At 26.2% G+C, this 19,686-nt stretch overlaps 2 protein-coding genes across 4 annotated transcripts; one reads left to right on the top strand and one right to left on the bottom strand.

The window, feature by feature from the left end:
* Positions 1–3,799: 3,799 nt before the first annotated feature.
* Positions 3,800–14,197, top strand: LOC112719794 (agamous-like MADS-box protein MADS1). Of its 3 annotated transcripts, XR_011868015.1 has the most exons (10): positions 3,800–3,940; positions 4,020–4,293; positions 8,302–8,383; positions 10,198–10,259; positions 10,350–10,449; positions 10,632–10,673; positions 11,212–11,253; positions 12,055–12,221; positions 12,750–12,959; positions 13,697–14,197. XR_011868015.1 is itself a non-coding variant. In XM_025770494.3 (9 exons), the coding sequence occupies exons 2-8, from the start codon at positions 4,028–4,030 to the stop codon at positions 12,196–12,198; spliced, it is 738 nt and encodes a 245-aa protein (XP_025626279.1). In that variant the 5' UTR covers positions 3,800–3,940; positions 4,020–4,027; the 3' UTR covers positions 12,199–12,221; positions 12,387–13,142. The 3 variants fall into 3 exon arrangements, 2 of the variants coding, with proteins under 2 accessions (XP_025626279.1, XP_025626280.1); XM_025770494.3 differs by lacking the exon at positions 13,697–14,197 and having other exon boundaries at positions 12,387–13,142; XM_025770495.3 differs by lacking the exons at positions 12,750–12,959; positions 13,697–14,197 and adding an exon at positions 12,387–12,631 and having other exon boundaries at positions 4,027–4,293.
* On the bottom strand, positions 11,999–18,882 carry LOC112719793 (probable galacturonosyltransferase 15). Its single transcript, XM_025770493.3, has 7 exons — positions 18,326–18,882; positions 17,687–17,730; positions 15,188–15,331; positions 14,134–14,709; positions 13,668–13,973; positions 12,371–12,933; positions 11,999–12,260 (listed from the first exon to the last, which is right to left on the bottom strand). The coding sequence occupies exons 1-6, from the start codon at positions 18,564–18,566 to the stop codon at positions 12,586–12,588; spliced, it is 1,659 nt and encodes a 552-aa protein (XP_025626278.1). The 5' UTR covers positions 18,567–18,882; the 3' UTR covers positions 11,999–12,260; positions 12,371–12,585.
* Between the last annotated feature and the right edge of the window lie 804 nt (positions 18,883–19,686).

Raw genomic sequence — 19,686 nt, forward strand, 5'->3', positions numbered from 1 at the left:
CAACCATGTCGTTCTAGGGTTTACATTCGAACACAGTGATACATTTTCAGAGTATATAGTGAAGCAGCGCAGCATTTGAACCTCCCATACCACTTAAAACGACAGCATTTTTGTTTGGGAGGCAGTGACAGATCGACCCCTATCCATTTTTAAATTGACAGCTTGGTACTTAATGAACACCTGACAGCCAGCTCATCACCGTTAAGTGACACAAATACTTATTCTGTTTGTTTTTAATGCCGGAAGGCACAGAAGGGCCACCATGTCTCATGGAATACAAAGACAGGGGCCGGGATGTACCTTTTTTTGGACAGGGATCGCTTTGTCCTTCTGAAAAATGGACAGGGACCGAGTTGGGTGTTTACTCAACAAATTTTGGATGATAAATTTAAAATAAAAGATCTTGGTCATCTCAATTACTTCTTGAGAATGGAAGTAGCACACTCTAACTCTGGAATTCATACTTATCAGCGGAAGTACTCTATAGACCTTCAAGCCTCTCTCTACTCCATTTTATTACAGACAGCTTATCGGCCGACTTCTTTACCTTACAAATACTAGACCCGGTATCTCTTATGTTGTGGGACGTGTGAGCCAGTTTTTGGAATGTGCAACCACTTTTCACCTACAGGTTGCTTTCCGCGTACTCCGATATTTAAAAAGACAAACTTTACTGGTCTATTCTTCTCCTTTTACTTCTTATCTGCATCTCACCGGATTTGTCGACACTGATTGGGCTACATATGCTGATACTCGTCGCTCCGTTTCCGGTTATTGCTTCATGCTTGGGAACTCTTTAGTTAGCTGAAAGAGTAAGAAGCAAATCACTATTGCCAAGTCCTCTGTAGAAGCTGAATATAGGTCTGCCACTTGTGAAGCAAGTTTGTTATCTTTCTTAATCGATTTCATTGGTTTGTCGCTTCAAAAGTCTATCACTCTATTTTGTGACAAACAGTTAGCCATTCACATGGCCTATAATCCCATCTTTCATGAAAAAACCAAACACATTGAAGTACACTTCCACATTGTTCGTGAAAAATATTTGTCTAGTCTCATTCATCTGATGTCAGTTCGTTCCAAAGACCAATTTACTAATTTTCTTACCAAAGTTCTGCCACTGGATCCTTTTCTTACTAATATTTCCAAACTAGGATTGTTAGATCTATACAATTCTAACTTGCGGGAGAGTGTTTACCTAGATTATCCTTTAGTTTAATATTGATTGTAATTAATTATAGTAGGAGTACATAAGGTTAACCACAAAATATTTTTTGTTTCAATTTTTCAGTTTTCATTCATTTAAAATTTTTAAAATGAGAAGAACCAATTTTTCTTTCTCTCTCTCCTTATTCATTAAACCATTAACATCACAGCTTGAATAGTTTATGACAAGAGATTTTTTTCACTTCTTTCTATCGATACTAATTTCGTCGAGTAACAAGTACTTTTCACTTTAATCCTTTACTCCCTTATTTAAAGAAATAAACATAATAAGCAATAAAATATAGCACTATAAGCTAATGAATTTTAAATAAAAGAATTTAATATATAATTTATTTGATTTTAGATTTCTAGTGCAAATTATCAAAATAATTGTTATCATTAAATCAAAAATTATGATCAGTAAGATTTAGCTAAAGAGGACTCTAAGAGAATTATTATTAAATATTAGTTAATAGTGACAATAAAAGTTATAGTGTTTCTAATTATAATGTATTTAATGTAATAAATTTAAAAAAAATTACTTTTAATTTACAACTTTCAATAAAAGTTTCATAATGTTTTTAATAAGTATTATTACTTATTAACAAGTCTTTAATTATTATAACAAAGAATTAAAAAAATTGTCATAGTTTTTAAAACACATGTCAAATATTAATATGCTCCAAAAATATTTAGAACTTATAGATTACGCATTAAATTCCTTACATAAAAAAGAAATAATATCTGTATTATTTTTTTATATTTTTTTTGCACACTTTTTTTAATGGTATAAAAAAACATTGTTTATATTATTTGTTTTTATAAATTTTTTAATAAAAAATAAAAATATATAAAAAAGAATAATACTAAAAAAATAATAATTCAAAAATATTTTATTTAATTTAATATTTATAATTTTATGTGTGTAACATCTATAATTACACACTTATTACATTTAATATTGTGTATTTATATATTTCAGCAATAATTAATAAATATAAACAAAAATTAAAAAAGAAAGCAACATCATATAAAGATGTATTTTTTTTTTACCAAAGACAGGGAGACTCCAATCTGTGACCTCTTAAATGAGTATGAAGAGACAATGTCATTTGAACTATAACTCATTAACATTAAAAGATGTATTTATTTTGACAACAAATAATGAATTTAATATTATGTATTTATTTCAAATTATTACAATGTTAAATTTTTCTTTCATACATTATATATTGCCTTCATTATCACACTAAATTCTTCCTATACCTTCAAAAACAATATCATAGCAACTATTGACATTACAAATATATTTAAAAGTAATAATTGAATGTATAATTTTTGAGTTTTCAATTCAGCTTTCAATTTGTCAATTCTCTAGACAAAATTAAGCTAGCTTAACTTGATCAACTTTTTCTATAAATTTCATACTTTTACTTTCAACCATTTTTTTTTTATCAATTGTCAACTAATGCAAACAATTTACACCACATCTTTTCAATAATAACAAATTTGAAATAATTAAGCATGTTTTTTTACATTGTAGTTTAGATATCTAAAAAATAATTTGTTAGGATTAGAATTTATCATTGACCAACAAAGAATAGAATGGCACCCACAGCCACACTATTCTAGTACTCTTAAAGCCCCGTTTTGAATTGGGGTCCTGGTTGTTGAGCGCATAAAACTCTGGCTATCACTTGAAATCATGATCCTAGACTTGCAACGATGCACAAAGAAAAAGAACAATGAGAAGAAGAAGTAGAAAAAGATGAGAAAGAAAAAGAAGAAAAAGAAAATTGGAAACGTTATGTGGTTTAGGTCATAAAAGAAAAAAAAAAGATTAAATCGGTATAATTATACTTTTAATCCAACTCAGCTAACCGTTAATATGTCCAGCGTGGTAGGGTGAAACTACATCACTAATGACGTATGTAAAATTTCGGTGACAAAAAATACACAAGGAACTAATATGGTACATTTTTTTAAATCTGAAAAATAAAATTATAGCAATTGAAATTTTATGGACTAAATCAGGATAGTGTAATTCGCCAATGTCAGAGACTAAATTGACCGAAGCTTAACTCTTATAAACTACCTATGATTTTCAACTTATTGCTCCAAATATTTTTATAAAAAATTGTATAAACAAAAATAATGTATATGACTATGTTTATTTCTGAGAATAGGATAAAATAAGACATTGAAAACTAGTTACAAAGGACAGGAATACAAAATTTTGTGTTCTTCTATTTTATTTGGTAATAAACTAGAATATATTATGAAAATATAATTTTTTTTTTATTTTTTTCATTCAAAAAATTTGAGAAAAAAAATATAATAATAAAAAAATATAATTATAAAAAATTAACAATAATAATAAAAAAATAAAAAATAAGTTGTGTCCAAATATCTCTATATTCTTTGTGTTAAGATGCACAAAAAATAACATAATGTTTTGTCTATATTTTATTATCAAATACAATTTTGTGTCTCTATATCTCTGTCTCAGTATTCCATCCCTATAAACAAATGCATTTTAATATACATAAATTTTTTCTCTCTCTCTCCAAAGACGGGAAGTTAATTTTGAAGTGTAGCAGTTTTGAGTCCATAAATACCTGTGTGTAGTAGGCAAGGGCTAAGAAACCAAAACCACTTCCATATTTTGCAAACCCTTTTAATCACCTGAGAGGAACTTTCAGGATTTCGCTTAACTCCAAATACCTATATATAACAGGTACAAACAAATTAATTAAAATTATAATTACTTTTTCTGCTTTTATGTCTTGATTATTATTATTATTATAACATCTTAGCTTGAAGCATGGAGCTTCCCCATCAAAGTCAAAGTGGTGGAGGTGGTGATGCTCATCGTATTGATCATGAAGGATCTTCATCTCAGAAGAGAATGGGAAGAGGGAAGATCGAGATAAAGCGAATCGAGAACACGACCAATCGGCAGGTGACGTTCTGTAAGAGGCGGAACGGTTTGCTGAAGAAAGCTTATGAACTGTCTGTGCTTTGTGATGCTGAAGTCGCTCTTGTTGTCTTCTCCAGCCGTGGCCGTTTGTATGAGTATGCTAACAACAGGTTCAATTCCTTCACCTTTTCTTTCAAATCAATCTCCAAATCTTTCACTTTCTTAATTATTTCTATATTATTATACTTTAATTTTTCCTAAATACTTTTAAATTTGTTTATATTTATAAGTCATAACCACATCTTCATGTTAATGATGATGGCTTATTATCAGATTTTTTTTAGGTAATCAACACAAAAAAGTTGATAATTAAAAAAAAAATGTTAAGTATACACCAAAATCAACTAACAAAAAAAATTTTAAATTAAATTGTATATATGTATTTATACATAAATATATATTAGTTAACTTAATAACTGATTTTTATGTGCAAATAATATTTTATTAAAAAATTTTTGGTTTTTAGAAATGGATGAATTTGATGATTATTGATTAGTAAAATCTTTTAGACTTAATAAGTAATTATTTAATTTCTTTTATCCTTTTTTAATAATAAAAAATTATTTACCTTTGGAAAAAAATTATTTAAGGTCCTAGGTGATTATTTTCTTCAATTCCACAACCTCTTTTGTTTTATTTTTTTTTTCAAAATAAAAGTGTTCTGGTTTATAATTCTATTTAATTTTTCTTTGTGGACTGTGTATGTAAATAGCATATTTTATTTTGTGTCTATTTTTTTTTTTCTTCTTTCTTGCTTTTTTTATGCTTCTGGATCAGTTTGTTCGGTCTGAACTTTGAAAAGGTTGCAGATCTGTGCCAACTAGGAGATAGTAATAATAAGCCATAATAAATTACTATATAAATATAGCAGAAGAAGAAGAAGAAGAAGATGAGTAACAGCTTTAATTAGGGTTTCAAAGATTTGAAGGCAGAGATAGATCTTAGCTTCTTTGTGTAATTAATATGTATATATTTTTCTCATAGATGTTGTTATGTCCAATCCTCTCTTTCTTTCCCTTCATATGAAAACCTCAAAACCTAGAAATTTCTGCCACAAATATAAAAGCTGTCTTTCTTGCACTCATTCATCCCTTTGCTTCTGATCTGATCTCTCTACTACTTCTTCATCAATTTGTCAGATTAGGTCAATTTGATCATCCAAAATTCAAAATTAGGGTTAGATTTTCACTAGCTAGTCACTAATAATATATATGAATTATGTCAATATAATAGAATTTTATATGAACAATTAATCATATATCATTACATTATCAGTAAAATTAATTTTTAAATTTATTACTTCAAAAATTATTCAATTGTGATTGAATAATTGTGTAAAATTTTATTTGCATTAAAATTAATATAAAAGAATATAGAAATTAATTTTTAAGAAAGTTTTCAAGTATACTGCTATACTGGGATTTCAATGAATTTTAACCATTGATCTTAATTATATATATTATATATATTTTTTATAATTAAGATTAACGGTTAAAAAAATTACTAAAACACTAGTGTACCGATATACTTTAAAATTTTTCTAACTTTTAATTAACTAATACTAGTCATCAATTTTTCTTTATTTAAAAAAAGATTATTTTTAAAATATTTAAAATTAATAAAATTTTAATAAATAAAATTTTTAAATAAATTTGGTTGACGTTGGCCAAAAAAATTAATTCACCAATCAAATTAAAAATATCCTTTTTGTTAAAAAATAAAGATAAAAAACATTAAAATCGATCTGTTGGACCTTCTCTATTATTTCGTACAAGCTAAGGTAGTAATTATCGAAAACCAATTAGTTTGTAGGGTTCGTGGAGTCAAAGGGCTCAGATAGATTCCTTTAAAGTTGAAACCAATTTTTCTCATCACCATATCTATGGCAAATATGTTGTGTCTAAAGGTTCATAAAAGTCCAAATTTGTTCCAGCTTTCATAAATTTTGTCCTTTCTAATACGGTGTGTTGTGAAGGAAATCATAAGATTATATTTTCAGTTAGGGTTTCTCAGCTACAGGATCCAATCCTATTTGTAAAAAATAACTACTCATTATTATTCGCACAAATTTGTGTTAGATATATAATTATTATTTATGTATCTCTAACTACTACTTATTAACTTCATATTTTTTTTATGAAAATTTGTAACAAAAAAAATTTAAAGTATAAAAATATTATTTACACACTAAAATTAGCTCTTGTATATTTAGTCTATAAATATATGTATAGTTTAACTAATTTTTAATGTGTATATATTTTATATTTTATATATATTTTATACTGATGACTGATTTTAATGATTCATTTTAGTGTAAACCTAATATAATTGTTTAAAGTATTATGCACCTTTTGGGAGAATGATATCAAATTGTTCTATTTAACTCGTTACATTATTAAATGGATGAAAAATGATAAATATTTTTCAGAACTTTTTTTTCTTTTTATATGCATTAATAATAAAATAATATACAAGTGTTACATAATTAATTATTAACATTATAGAAAGTGTCAAATGAATTTATTTTTTTTTCATATGGACAGATAAACGAAAGTTGACCACCGAGCTTTTTTAAGTACTTATTTTCAAATAAAAAGGAGTTTTGATTTTTAAAGTGAAATAAATGCAAACGAGGAATAAGGAAGTTACTAAATATATACATAGATTCTATGTGAGTGTATTTTAACCCAGATAATTAAAAAATCGTATTAGTAACTGTTGCATTGTTATGCAATGCTGAATTTAAATTTATTATTGTATAGCAATATAGAAGTTACTAAATATGATTTTTGAATCACGTGAATATAAATTATTAATTATTTTTCACTAGAATAGATATTGAAATCTTCATTCATTTAAAGTGTTTCTTTTTCATTTGTGTGTAAGTCCCCCCCTCCCCCCTCTCTCAAATTCCTAGTTTTTTTTAATATAAGAAATAAATAAAATAATATTTCACTCTTTTGCGAGATTTCTAAATAACATTTTTTATTTATTTATAAAATATAATTTTTCTTCTCTTGCCTAATTTTTTTACATAAAGCAAAAAATTAAGTCCCTTTTATACTTTTAAATAAATTTTTTATTGACTTATGAATTTCATCAAATAATTAGTTTTCAAGTTATAAATTTTATCTTTTAATTTAATTAACTTACTAAAACATTTTAAATATTTTCAAAAAAAAATGAGGGCGGGCCGACTCGCAAATTTATAAAAATATATTTTATAAATTATTTGAATCAACCAAATACTTCTTACTGGTTTATATATATATCTTGATTTAACAGACTAAAGTGTATCCTATTTTAATTTTATAGAAAAAAGTGTATATATTTTATAAATAAAGAGAAATAAAATATTATTTAGGCATCTCTTAAAAAAATATCATTTTTTTAATAAATAACAAAAATACTATTCGTAAATCAAAATCAACCATTAAAATCAGTCACTAATATATTTATGTATAAATAATTCATGTGTGGTTTAATTTATTTTTAATGTATATTTATATTGTAACATATATTTTATACTTGTGGCTGATTTTAATGTACACATAGTATAATCGATAAATAAATATTATCCAAAAAGAAGGTAACAGAGGATTTATAAGTTATTATAATTCTTTCTGAAATGTTCTATTTTTTTATTATATAAATTATAAAGCAACAGCATGATAATAGATTCTAAGAATAGATAAAAGCAAAGTCGTCTCTCTTTTCATCTCTTTTCTTTTGTTTTCATGTTTGTGGAAATAAAGCTTCCACTATTGATGTCAATTTCCTATGAACACCAATTTACTATGCATGTGTTCTGATGAACATTTCAATGAAAAAGGAAGGTTATTACCCCCTACATTCCTCAGTACACTATTTACATATATATGTCACTTTTTATTATTTGCATTGTTATACAATTAAATATTGCTATACCAAATTTATCATATATATTCAAATTTGCCTTTGTTGACAAAAAGCAATAAATTAATGTTAAAAAAAATAATTAAAATCAGTGAAATTTATTATCATAGAATGAAGTTATGGATTATTAAGACAAAAGAAATTTGTTATAATTAGCAAGTTTTTGTTTTTCACATTTGTTTTTGTATTGTTTTTATTTGAAGTGTTAGGGCAACAATTGAAAGGTATAAAAAAGCATATTCTACTTCCACAAGCGCAGAATCTGTGTCTGAAGCTAACACGCAGGTAAATCTATTCAAATAATAATACTAATAATATAAATAAATAATATATTTATTACTATTTATAAATGCATTGTTGAATGATAATTCACATATTTTTCATAATTCACTTCTATTCATTGTATAATAATAATAATAATAATAATAATAATAATAATAATAATAATAATAATAATAATAAAACAAGGGGAAAATGGTCTTGATGAAATAAAACTAATTAAACATTACATAAATTTTTTTTATGGAAGAGTTCATTAAATTATGCGTAATTAATATAGTAATTTAATTTTAAATTAACTAAAATCTCATAGCGATTGTTCTATTAGCTTATGGAAACTGGAAGATAAATTAATATTATCACATGATAGGTCAAATTATACATAAATTTAACATGTAAAAATAAATCTTCTTATATATTTATTTGAATAAAACACTAAATTGTTAATTTATTGCATCATTTCATACTTTTATAGGAGTATGAAACTTATGAAATATTTTTGCAATCTTAAACTGCATTTGATATATATTTCTTCAAAAGCTTATTTCTATACAAATTTTAACTATAGATTATAATAATTGAATACTTCTTTATTTTATATGCTAAAAGTATACAGAAGAGACTTTTCATGCAATAATACATTATAGGAGATAATTTATTCTCCGATTTTCGAAATATAAAAAAAAATTTGCCAAATCTAATTTATATTAACAAAATTACCCGCTCTAATAATGGTTTAATTAAGGTGGATTTTCCTTTTCAAATTAGTGCCTTCCATTATATTTAAGGGTGCATTTGGACAAAATATGATATTAAGAATAAAATATAAAAGATAGAGAGACAAAAATTAATATTTTGGTACGTTATTTGATGATAAATTATAAAAAGAATAAATTATGAAAGTTAAATTTATTATTATTATTTACATATAAAATTTTTAAAAAAAAATTAAAAAATAAGTTGTGCCTTTTATTAGTATTATTGTGTCATTTCTGTAAAAAAAAATACAAAATACATTAATTAAGTTTTTTTAAACACAATGTCTATATTTATGTCTCATCTACTAAACATGATTTTATATTTCTGTGTTCCTATCTCAATGTTACGCTCCTCCTGTAAGATGGAACTTCATTGATAAAATATCGAAAGGATAAAGAAAAAAACAATAACTAAAATTGAATTAAAAAATACAGAATAAATAAACTAAGAGATAGATTAAAAAAGTATAAAGAAAATAATTTTATCTTTTATTCAATTTTTTTATACAATAAAAGAGACTCATTCAAATTTATTTATTCACACCATAGTTTAAAATAAATTAAAATCAAATGAAAAAGACTCCATTTTTTCTATTTAATTTTCTACTACAAAAGAAAATCACTCAACCTTACTTGTTCATACTATGATTTTATCACGAAAATAAAAAAATATATATTTTATTCTTTTTATTTCTATTTATCTGTCTATAATAATTTAAGAGATATTTATATATCTTATATTAAGTTAAAATTAAAAAAATCCTATAAACCCGTTAATATAAAATTCAAATTATTAACTAAATAAATAAAATCAAAATATATAATATTAAATTAAATATTTTAATAATTAAAAATATAAATTAATAACTGTTAAATAATACGTGCATGTTACGAAAATCTAAACTAAGTATATTATTCATCTTGAATTTTTTTTTTTTTTTGGGTGACTTATTCATCTTGAATTTATATGTATATACCAAATTTTTAATATATATTGGTTTTACCATATTTTGATTCTCCTCCATATATAGTTCTCTAAACAATATTATGTACCAATATCAGTATTACCAGCAAGAATCAACCAAATTGAAAAGACAAATCCGAGAGATTCAAAATTTAAACAGGTACTTTTAATTAATTTCTTATATTCATGAATATATAATAATTAAGTAAGTAAATTAAATAAATAAGCAATGCATTATTTTGTTTTTCAGGCACATCCTTGGTGAAGCACTCAGCACTCTAAGCCTTAAGGAACTAAAGAACCTTGAAAGCAGATTGGAGAAAGGCTTAAGCAGAGTCAGATCCAGAAAGGTATATAATTTTTTCCATATAACATTACATTACATGTGGAATATTAATATTTCAAGAGTATCAAATATTTTTGGACACAGTAAAGATGATAATGAGTCTCATGCTTTTTGTTGAAATGAAAAATATTTAAAATTCTAACTTATTCTCCTAATTATCCTCATAACTTTTAAATGTTATTGCAGCATGAAACATTGTTAGCTGAAGTTGAATTCATGCAAAAACGGGTACTTATATCATTACTTTAATTTGGTCATATTATTATTATTATTATTATTATTATTAAGTTTAATTACTCTGTTGGTCGCTATAGTTTCGTAAAATTTTCAATTAGGTTCCTATACTTTTTTTTCTTTTTAATTGGATCTCTACACCAATTTTTTTTTCAATTAGGTCCCTCTTAACAGTAATTGGTTTAATTATATAGAGATCCAATTAAAAAAAAAATTGGTGCAGGGACTCATATAAAAAGAAAAAAAAAAGTATAGGACCCAATTAAAAATAAAATTTAGTGCAAGAACTCAATTAAAAGGAAAAAAAGTATAGGAATCTAATTGAAAATTTCGCGAACCTATAGAGATCAACAGAGTAATTAAACCTTATTATTATTATTATTATTATTATTATTATTATTATTATTATTATTGTTGTTGTTTTCCCCATTTACTTTATTTATTTATTTTTGTATTATAACACTATTAGAAAATAATATTAAATTAAAATGTAAGTATTTAAAAAATGTGTATACTTACAATGTATGTGCAGGAAATTGAGCTGCAAAACCACAACAATTTTCTGAGAGCAAAGGTCTGTTCCTCAATCTCTACATAACCACACCTTTAATTTTATTTATTCATTGATAAGGTAAATTTCAATAGAAAACTTTAGAAAAGAAAATGTTTAAATTATGCCTCAAATATTTAATTGTTTCAATTTTATTTTAAACATTTGAAGATAATTTTAACAGAAGAAATTGAATGAAATTCAAATTTTGTAACAACAATTTAGATGTAGTTAAAATTTTATCTTAATTCTGTTTAATAGAGTTGCAAATAACAAATTTTACATCATGAATAAAAAAAAAATTAAATCTCTAATTCAAAAAATAGAGACAGCATTTAAATTGGAATTCAAATGTGCACTAAATTTATTAATTTTTTACGATCAACAAAACGCTTTAACAAAATAATCACTTTTAAATAACATTCTAAAGCAATTTAAAATATATAACAATTTCTTTGAAATTCAATGTTTCCGCTACATCATTACAAGGGATTTTTTGAATTACTTATGCTAAAATTAATTATTTTAATAGAATATTCGTAATTAATGGTCTCCTATTGTCCAAAAAAAAAAAACATTTTAAAGTATTCTTGACTATGGAAAGATTGTAATAAAATAAAATAAAAAAAATTATGCTGGGAAAATATGCATGCAACATGATGGCATATGTGCTGAAAAAGTGAATAATTTTGTTGAAAATATTTAAAATAAAATATAATGCTTATCTTTAATTTCATGAAATACATATATTTATATATTATATCTATCATTAACTTTTAAATTTATTTTTATATTTTGTGAATATATATATATATGTTGGTACAGATAGGTGAATTTGAGAGAGCTCAACAACAACAACAACATCAACATGAACAAAATTTTTTAATGGCACCTGGTGGAGGAACTATATGTGACACAATTGCATCTTCACAACAACCACCACCACCATTTGATCGCAACTTCTTTTAGGATCTGGTCACCAATATTGTTGTGTAAGCATCCATTTGTATACATCTACTTCTGTTCTTCCACTGCTTAATTAATATAACAAAATATAAGATATGATGATAATTAAATAATTAAATAATTAATATAACAAAAAAATTATTTTGGCATGTTTCTCACAACCTTATTATTTTACCTTTATTTGACTGCAGCTGATAGAGGGTGGTGGAAACCAATGGAAGTTCAAGCACAGCCTTCACATAATTTAATCTATCTGAAATATATATAGTTCCAATAGTAGTGTGATCCTTAATTATAATGCTTCTGGAATTTACTTTAGTTACAAAATTTCTTCCAACTGGGAAGGAAAGAACCAACTTTTGCAACCATATACCGAACATAATATTAATATTATTGATGCTGATGTATCTCTAAATAAGAACCACTTTCTTTCTCACTTTTTTTTTCTGATGTAATTATTCCACATCTCCTTGTAAATTTATTAGAGAAATTTACATATTGACTCCATAAACTTCGAACCTCTGGGAAACTAATTTCAAGCCATGGTTTTGCAGGGCCGGCGAAATGAATAACTGTGGCGGCTTCCACTCTTTCTCTGCTAATTTCGGCAGCGCCATGGCGATGGCCTAAGTCAGTCACAAGCATTGATGAGTTTATAGAATGTACTTGACCCTCAAATGCAATCAATGCAGGAGGAAGCAATCCTGGATTCCACAATTCCAATCCAGACTTCAGGTTCTGATGAAGAGAAGAAAAATGCTCAAGTAAACAATACTATACCATAATTACTAAATGAGTAAAGTATCGCTTTTGTCCCAATGTTTAGAGTAAGTCCTATTTGTGTCCTTAACGTTTAAATCGTCCTATTTGTATCCTTAACGTTTATAAAAGTGATTCAATGTTATTCTACTATCAATTATACTAACAAATCAGATTATATTTTTCAATTATTCTCACTTAGATCAGTTAGATGTGTTCGATTTTAATATTATACCCACTATTTATGTTTAGATTCAATTATGTCCCTAGAAAAGTGAATTATGTAAATGTTGTATTTGATGAGCTATTTTTTAGAGTAGATCATCGATTTTATCCCAGACATTTTTATTCTAACTTCAAGAAGAGATTTTTAAAACTCAAACTAAAGCGCTCATGATTGTAATTGACGGCAGGATAACATTGAATCATTTTTACAAACGTTAAGGATATAAATAGGATGATTTAAACGTTAGGGACACAAATATGATTTACCCCATACGTCGGGGACAAAAACGATACTTTACTCTTACTAAATAAATAAACCATGAAAATTCTGAAGATTTTTTGCAAATTGCATCACATATTATAATATAATTGAAACATTTTATGAAAATTTCAAATATCTATGTTCTGCATCAAGAATGAGACACCATTTTAAAGGAAAAATTGAAGGTGCTAGACATTCTTCATCAAGTGTATTATTGTATACTTACAAGTTTCAACCAATGATGGTAAATCTCAGTGATATTTGTGTTCCTCCAAGCTTCAAGATCAAATATATTCATGCCATACAGCCATGTACAACGGTTGCCATTGAAGCTTGATGATATGAGAGGATGTGAGAAGTTCAAGTAGTCCATGTATTTAGTCCCAGCAGAGCAGCAACCATTTCCACACCATGATCTGAATACTGAACCACTGACTTTACCATTAAGATCTAGTTCCCACAAAGAAGATATGTCTTGTTGCACTACAACATCATCATCCAGAAATACTATCTTCTTGAGATCTGGAAACAGCTGTTGTGGTCGAAAATCAGACGACGAAACAATCATCATGAAGATTGAAGAATTGAGGCTTTGTTATTAGTAGTTTGCTTAGTGATGGTTGTTCAACTGTTTAGACTTTGTTATTTATGAATGTATCAAAAGATTAAAATGACCATCATTAACAAATTACCTTAGGGAGGTAAATGATGAGATGATTCATCAATGAACGGCTGCTAGGCCTTAAAGTGTCCAAATATCTGTTATGATCTTGACTATAGTTGAGGTCTTTCTCTTTACTATGATAATGCTTCCAAATTAAGTGATTAATATCCAGCATATCTTTAATACCAGCATTTACTTCTGCAGACCAATCATATTGGTGCAATCCCCTTACTTCCACAACTGCTGATTCAATAGAATTGGTGGAAAACCAAGCATGCATTGGAGTATAAGTTTCCTTGTTAGTAACAATGTGAAAGACTAGTTTTTCTGGGTTGGCTGAATTTTGAACTGCAGAGGCCACAACAACAGAGGCAGCAAGGACATTGTCAGTTAGGAGGACCAGGTGGCGAAAATTAGGATCGATGAGGCGAGTCGCGTATTCGGGAGAAGGTAGACGAGAGCGAGCAATGGCATTTACAGCATACTCTTCAACTAAATTCAAACTAAGACAATGGAGACTTTTGGGAATACCCTGTGAAGCAAGATGCCAGTAAACTGATTCCTGCTGTTTTGCTAACTGCGCTTTGTGTTCCATCTGCAACAACTGAGTGTAAACCAGAAAAAAAAAATGCATATTTTGATTATGATAGTTTACTTAAATGGACTGTAATGCAAGAACTTATTTAAAGGGAGGGACACTTTGATTATGATGTATCATCACCCAAATTCTCATAATGCTAATTTTAGAATTAATAAAATCATAGCTGCTTTAAAACATTGATACTTAATTGTGTGCTACTATTGATCAATTCATTAAGTTTCAATTCAACTCATTATTTTTCTTGTTATGCTAGCTTCCCTCACTCCTCACATTCCTGATTTATAACATGATTTCTCTGTGGAGACATAATGTACACCATAACGAAATTCAGCTGTTCTTGTTAAGTAATCATATGTATATTCAAATCAGTTTCCTCTCTTGTGGTGCTTCTCATGATTTTCAGTCTGAAATTACCACACTGAACCAAGCAATTTATTTCACATTAAAGAGTAACTATCAAAAGCAAACACAGTAAATGTACCATGGCTTTGGTCTTGAAAGCAAAAGTCTTAAGGTCTTGTTTTGAGGTAAACTCTTTCACAAGTTCATTGAATGACTCAGCTCCTATATCATCATTACCCTCATTTGCCTCCATTAGTGCTCTGGTAAGCTCATCTCTTAGTTTCTTCGTGCACATGCATAACAAATGTTAAGTGATTTATAATCATAACAAATATAATTAAGTTTCATTAACCAGTACACACAATAAAATTTTGATGTGTAGCTGTATTTCTTTTTCTTTATCTAATATGATATAATTTCTGTAGTCTTTACCATTGGATGAAATTAAATGTGTAGAACATCTTGTCTCATATATATTAATTTATAAAGAGATTTTTTTTTTTCTTTATCAAAGGAGTGGAAGGAAACTGCAGCAGAAAGCATGATAACTTAAATTAAAAAAGCTAAAACATGATGGATTAAAGGATTGTTTTTTTCTTCTGTACCAATTTGTAAGTTTTCTTTTGTGCAGTTTCATTTGATTGCATTAGTAATCCATACACTAGAATCTTCAGAGACTTTAACCACATGAAGCAGAGATTTTACAAGCAGAACATATGGATGAAGGAACAGCTAAGAACAGAACTATCACAGTTCACAGAGTGGATGATGGACATTATCCACTCAAAAGTGATGATGGAGAGGACTGTGCCTAAGTTGGTGACAGATAGACAGACACTACCCTTCTTTGGTGGATAACTCTTTATCAAAAACTAAAAAGAAAGAGATATTGACATAATTAGTGACATGAATAGTCAAGGTAGCATTTTTGTTTAGGGTGATCGGATCGGATATGACCAAAATTTCGATCCGGTCAGTACTAAATTCATCGGATTGGATTCAATATCTGTAATTTTTAAGTTTGGATCCAATCCGATCTGCACATTTGCGAATCAGATCGGATCGTTTATCGGATATATCCATAAAATATAAAAATATTTTTAACAGCTTATTTTTATTAAAAAAATATCAATAAAATTCATGTTTTCTATTCTTTTAAATATACTTACTCTTAAAATAATATTAAACATATTTTTTTTAAATAATAAATTAAAATAATACAATATATATGATAATTATTAGTTAAAATAAAATATAAAAAGAATATTTACTTATTTATTTCTTTATTTTTGCGGATACGCGTATATGCGGATACCTCCACAAAATCCTTAATTTTCGAATCAGATTAAGATAAACATCGCGATATGTGAATCGGATCCGATCCATAAACACTCCTATTTTTGTTGCTCTATTTTTTTTATATTACAAAGTTGAAATTCTTTCTTTTTTGAGAATAATAATGATCAAAATTTAAATTTTTAAAACATAAAAGTTCAGATATCATTTTATAACATCACTTCAAGTTATATCTCTAATAAGAAGAAAAGCAAATGTAAATGTTTACCAATAGATGGAATAAGCATAACGAAAATAAGGGTATGTTAGCCTTGATATTCACTAATGAACGAAATTTATATGAATTATTAGTGCAAATTATTTTATTCAAAAATTCAGTAGTTTTGTCACGTAAATAAAAGTTTTTTGTTTCAGATAATAAATACAGAAGATAAATATAACTATTTTGATTTAAGCGATAGCAACTAATTTAATTAGATTTTAGTTCTAAAAAATTTACACGGTGTAAACTATTTCATGATTTCTAAGTTATATCACATATTATGATTGATTGTAAATCAATCACATATATGAAGAATGAAATTCACAATGATATTTCAACTATATATATTTATATTCAATTTATATAATTTTCTTTACATATAATAAGATAAAAAAATTTGAATATCTTTTGTATTACAAACTCTTTAGGAATTTAAAGAGTTAATAGTCAAATTAGTCCTTAAAAAATAACATATTTTTTAAATTCGTCTTTAAAATTTTTTTTTAATCAAATTAGTCTATCAAAAATTAAAATTTAATCATATTTATCTTTTAGTTATTCCATTAATAATTTTTGTCTAAGATTGATGTTGTAAAACGTTAATTGACAATATATAAAATACCTAATATGTTTAATTAAACATTAACTAAATATGTTTATAAAAATTTATTAATTTAATTATTTTTTTCAATTACACACACCTTACTCCCAATTTAGCGACTAAATAAATAGATTTTTATAAATATATTTAATCAATATCTAATTAGACGTATTAAATATCATATATACTATTAATTAATATTTTACATTATCAGTCGGTGACACGAAAAAACAAATATGACAAATATGGTCTTTAAAAAACTAATTTGATTTATAAAATCTTTTAGAGATAAATTTAGAGAACACCTCCACTTTTAACGAGTAATTTGACTATATATGAAGCTGGGATTTAAACAATCAAATATTTTACATATGAAATTTTTTTTTTGGGTTAAATGTTGCCGTTTCTTCAATTTTCTGAACTTAAAAACTTTTAAGCTAGTAACAAAAGAAGAAGAATATGGTAAACGAAGCGCTTACCAATGACCTGTCAGCTCCACTGAAGAACCTCCATCCTCCACAGTCTGCAAGAATCCATTTAGGTCAAAAACTCTATTCAATCTTTTAAAATATAGAAAGTTACTTTCACTTTTTTACAAAGGTTTAGCTAATATTAGGTTTCATTATACGTATTAAATTAATAGAAAATTTTTTATTTTTTATTTTAATAAATTCACAATAAATATTAGTTAGACTCATTTGGTAATTTACTTTCTCCGTACTTGAAAAGTGATTAATTTACTTCTTCTCCACATAACTAAATTATTAAAAATTATTGAAAAACTACCATAATAACTATTAAATCATTAAAAAATTTTTAAGTATATCAATATATTAATATTTTAGTAATTTTTAACTATTAATTTTAATTATAAAATATATATAATTAAGAACAATAATTAAAATTTACTGAAAATGCTTGAAAACTTTCCTAAACAATTTAAAAGAAGGATGCACGTGTAAAGCAGCAACGAAAGACACAATAAAAAAAATACATAAATAATACAAAAAATCTAAAATCCAAGAACCTGAAACTTATAAAAACAGAAAGTAAAAAAAAAAATACAAAAATAGAAAGTGTGAGAAAAAAAAGATAAAAAAAAAGGAAAAATTATTCACCGAAAGAAGAGCGAACCGAAGCTGATTCGAGAACAAAGATTGCGATTCTAACAAACAAAAACGGCAACAATGTTCCGAGCACCAGCGCCGCCGGAATCGCCGTCCTTGCAGTAATCCGGCGACCGGAAGCTGGCTTCGACGGAATCTTCAGCGATACATCTTCTGCCGCGCCGCCACCGGCACCGGCGCCGCTCGATATCGTGAGTCTCTTTATTCCCTTGGCAGATATAGAGAACTTCATCTATCTGTTTCTGGAATGTTCCATTGGAATCAATTTCAGCTCCTCATCGTTCGTTGCTTCGAGATCTAAAGCTACATTAGCTTCACTAACTCAGTGAGTCACTCACCGAGTCACTTTTACGTCTTCGGTGGTTCAGTTCAGTGTGTTAGAGAGAGAGAGATGCATTTGTAATGGAAGAAAAAGTGATCATATAGATTCATAGTAGACTAGTCACGGGTTCTATTTTTTTTTTTTCCATTTTTTATAAAATATAAAATAAAATGAAATTCAGTTTATTCTTTCTGTTTTCTAAAGTAAACCAGCCAAATGTTATTCCAAAAAGTGTGGCTCTTACAGAATAGACGGTAAAAGAAATTATTTGAAAATATTATAATTTTATTTTTCAATAAATAATTAGTTAATATTTTTTAAGTTTTTTGCCTTTTAATTACTTGTCTATTAATTTGTATTGATTATTAGTTTATAAAATTTATTTTTTAAACAAGACTGAAAAATTAAATACTCTACGGTCTCAAAGTTACAAATAGTTGGCAAAATAATTTTGAGATAATAATAATATATTGTAGTTTAAAAATAAAAAATATAAAAATAAATAATTTTTAAATAATTAAGATTTATCATACAAAATAAATTAAATAAAAATTAAACACTAAATAATAAAAACTATAGAATTTGTGATATGATATTCTATAAAATTATTATTGATTCCCATGATAAGGTGAACTCTACCATACCCTTTCTAAAATAAAGGGTAAATTACCCCTTGTGACATATACAATAATTATTGATAAATTATCATTTCATCAGAATTCCAAAATTCACGTTATCTTCTCTTTTCTTTATGTTTCTCTTAAAATTTAATAATAGTGTCATTTTCATCATCTCCACCAAATACATATCTTCCCTAATTTAAAAAAAAAATAATACATTGGCAGTAGCATATTAAACTATTATATTGTCACAAAAAATATTAAATTATTATTCAGATAACAATAAAATAAAATGGAATAAGTATTTTAATATTTACATCTATCTCAAATATTAATTAATTATTTTATTATTCATGCCATTAATTACTTACAAGAATTTTATTTATAGTGCAAATTCATATCTGTCATAC

Source organism: Arachis hypogaea, chromosome 11 (assembly GCF_003086295.3).
Source record: "Arachis hypogaea cultivar Tifrunner chromosome 11, arahy.Tifrunner.gnm2.J5K5, whole genome shotgun sequence".
Classification (NCBI taxonomy): Eukaryota; Viridiplantae; Streptophyta; class Magnoliopsida; order Fabales; family Fabaceae; genus Arachis; species Arachis hypogaea.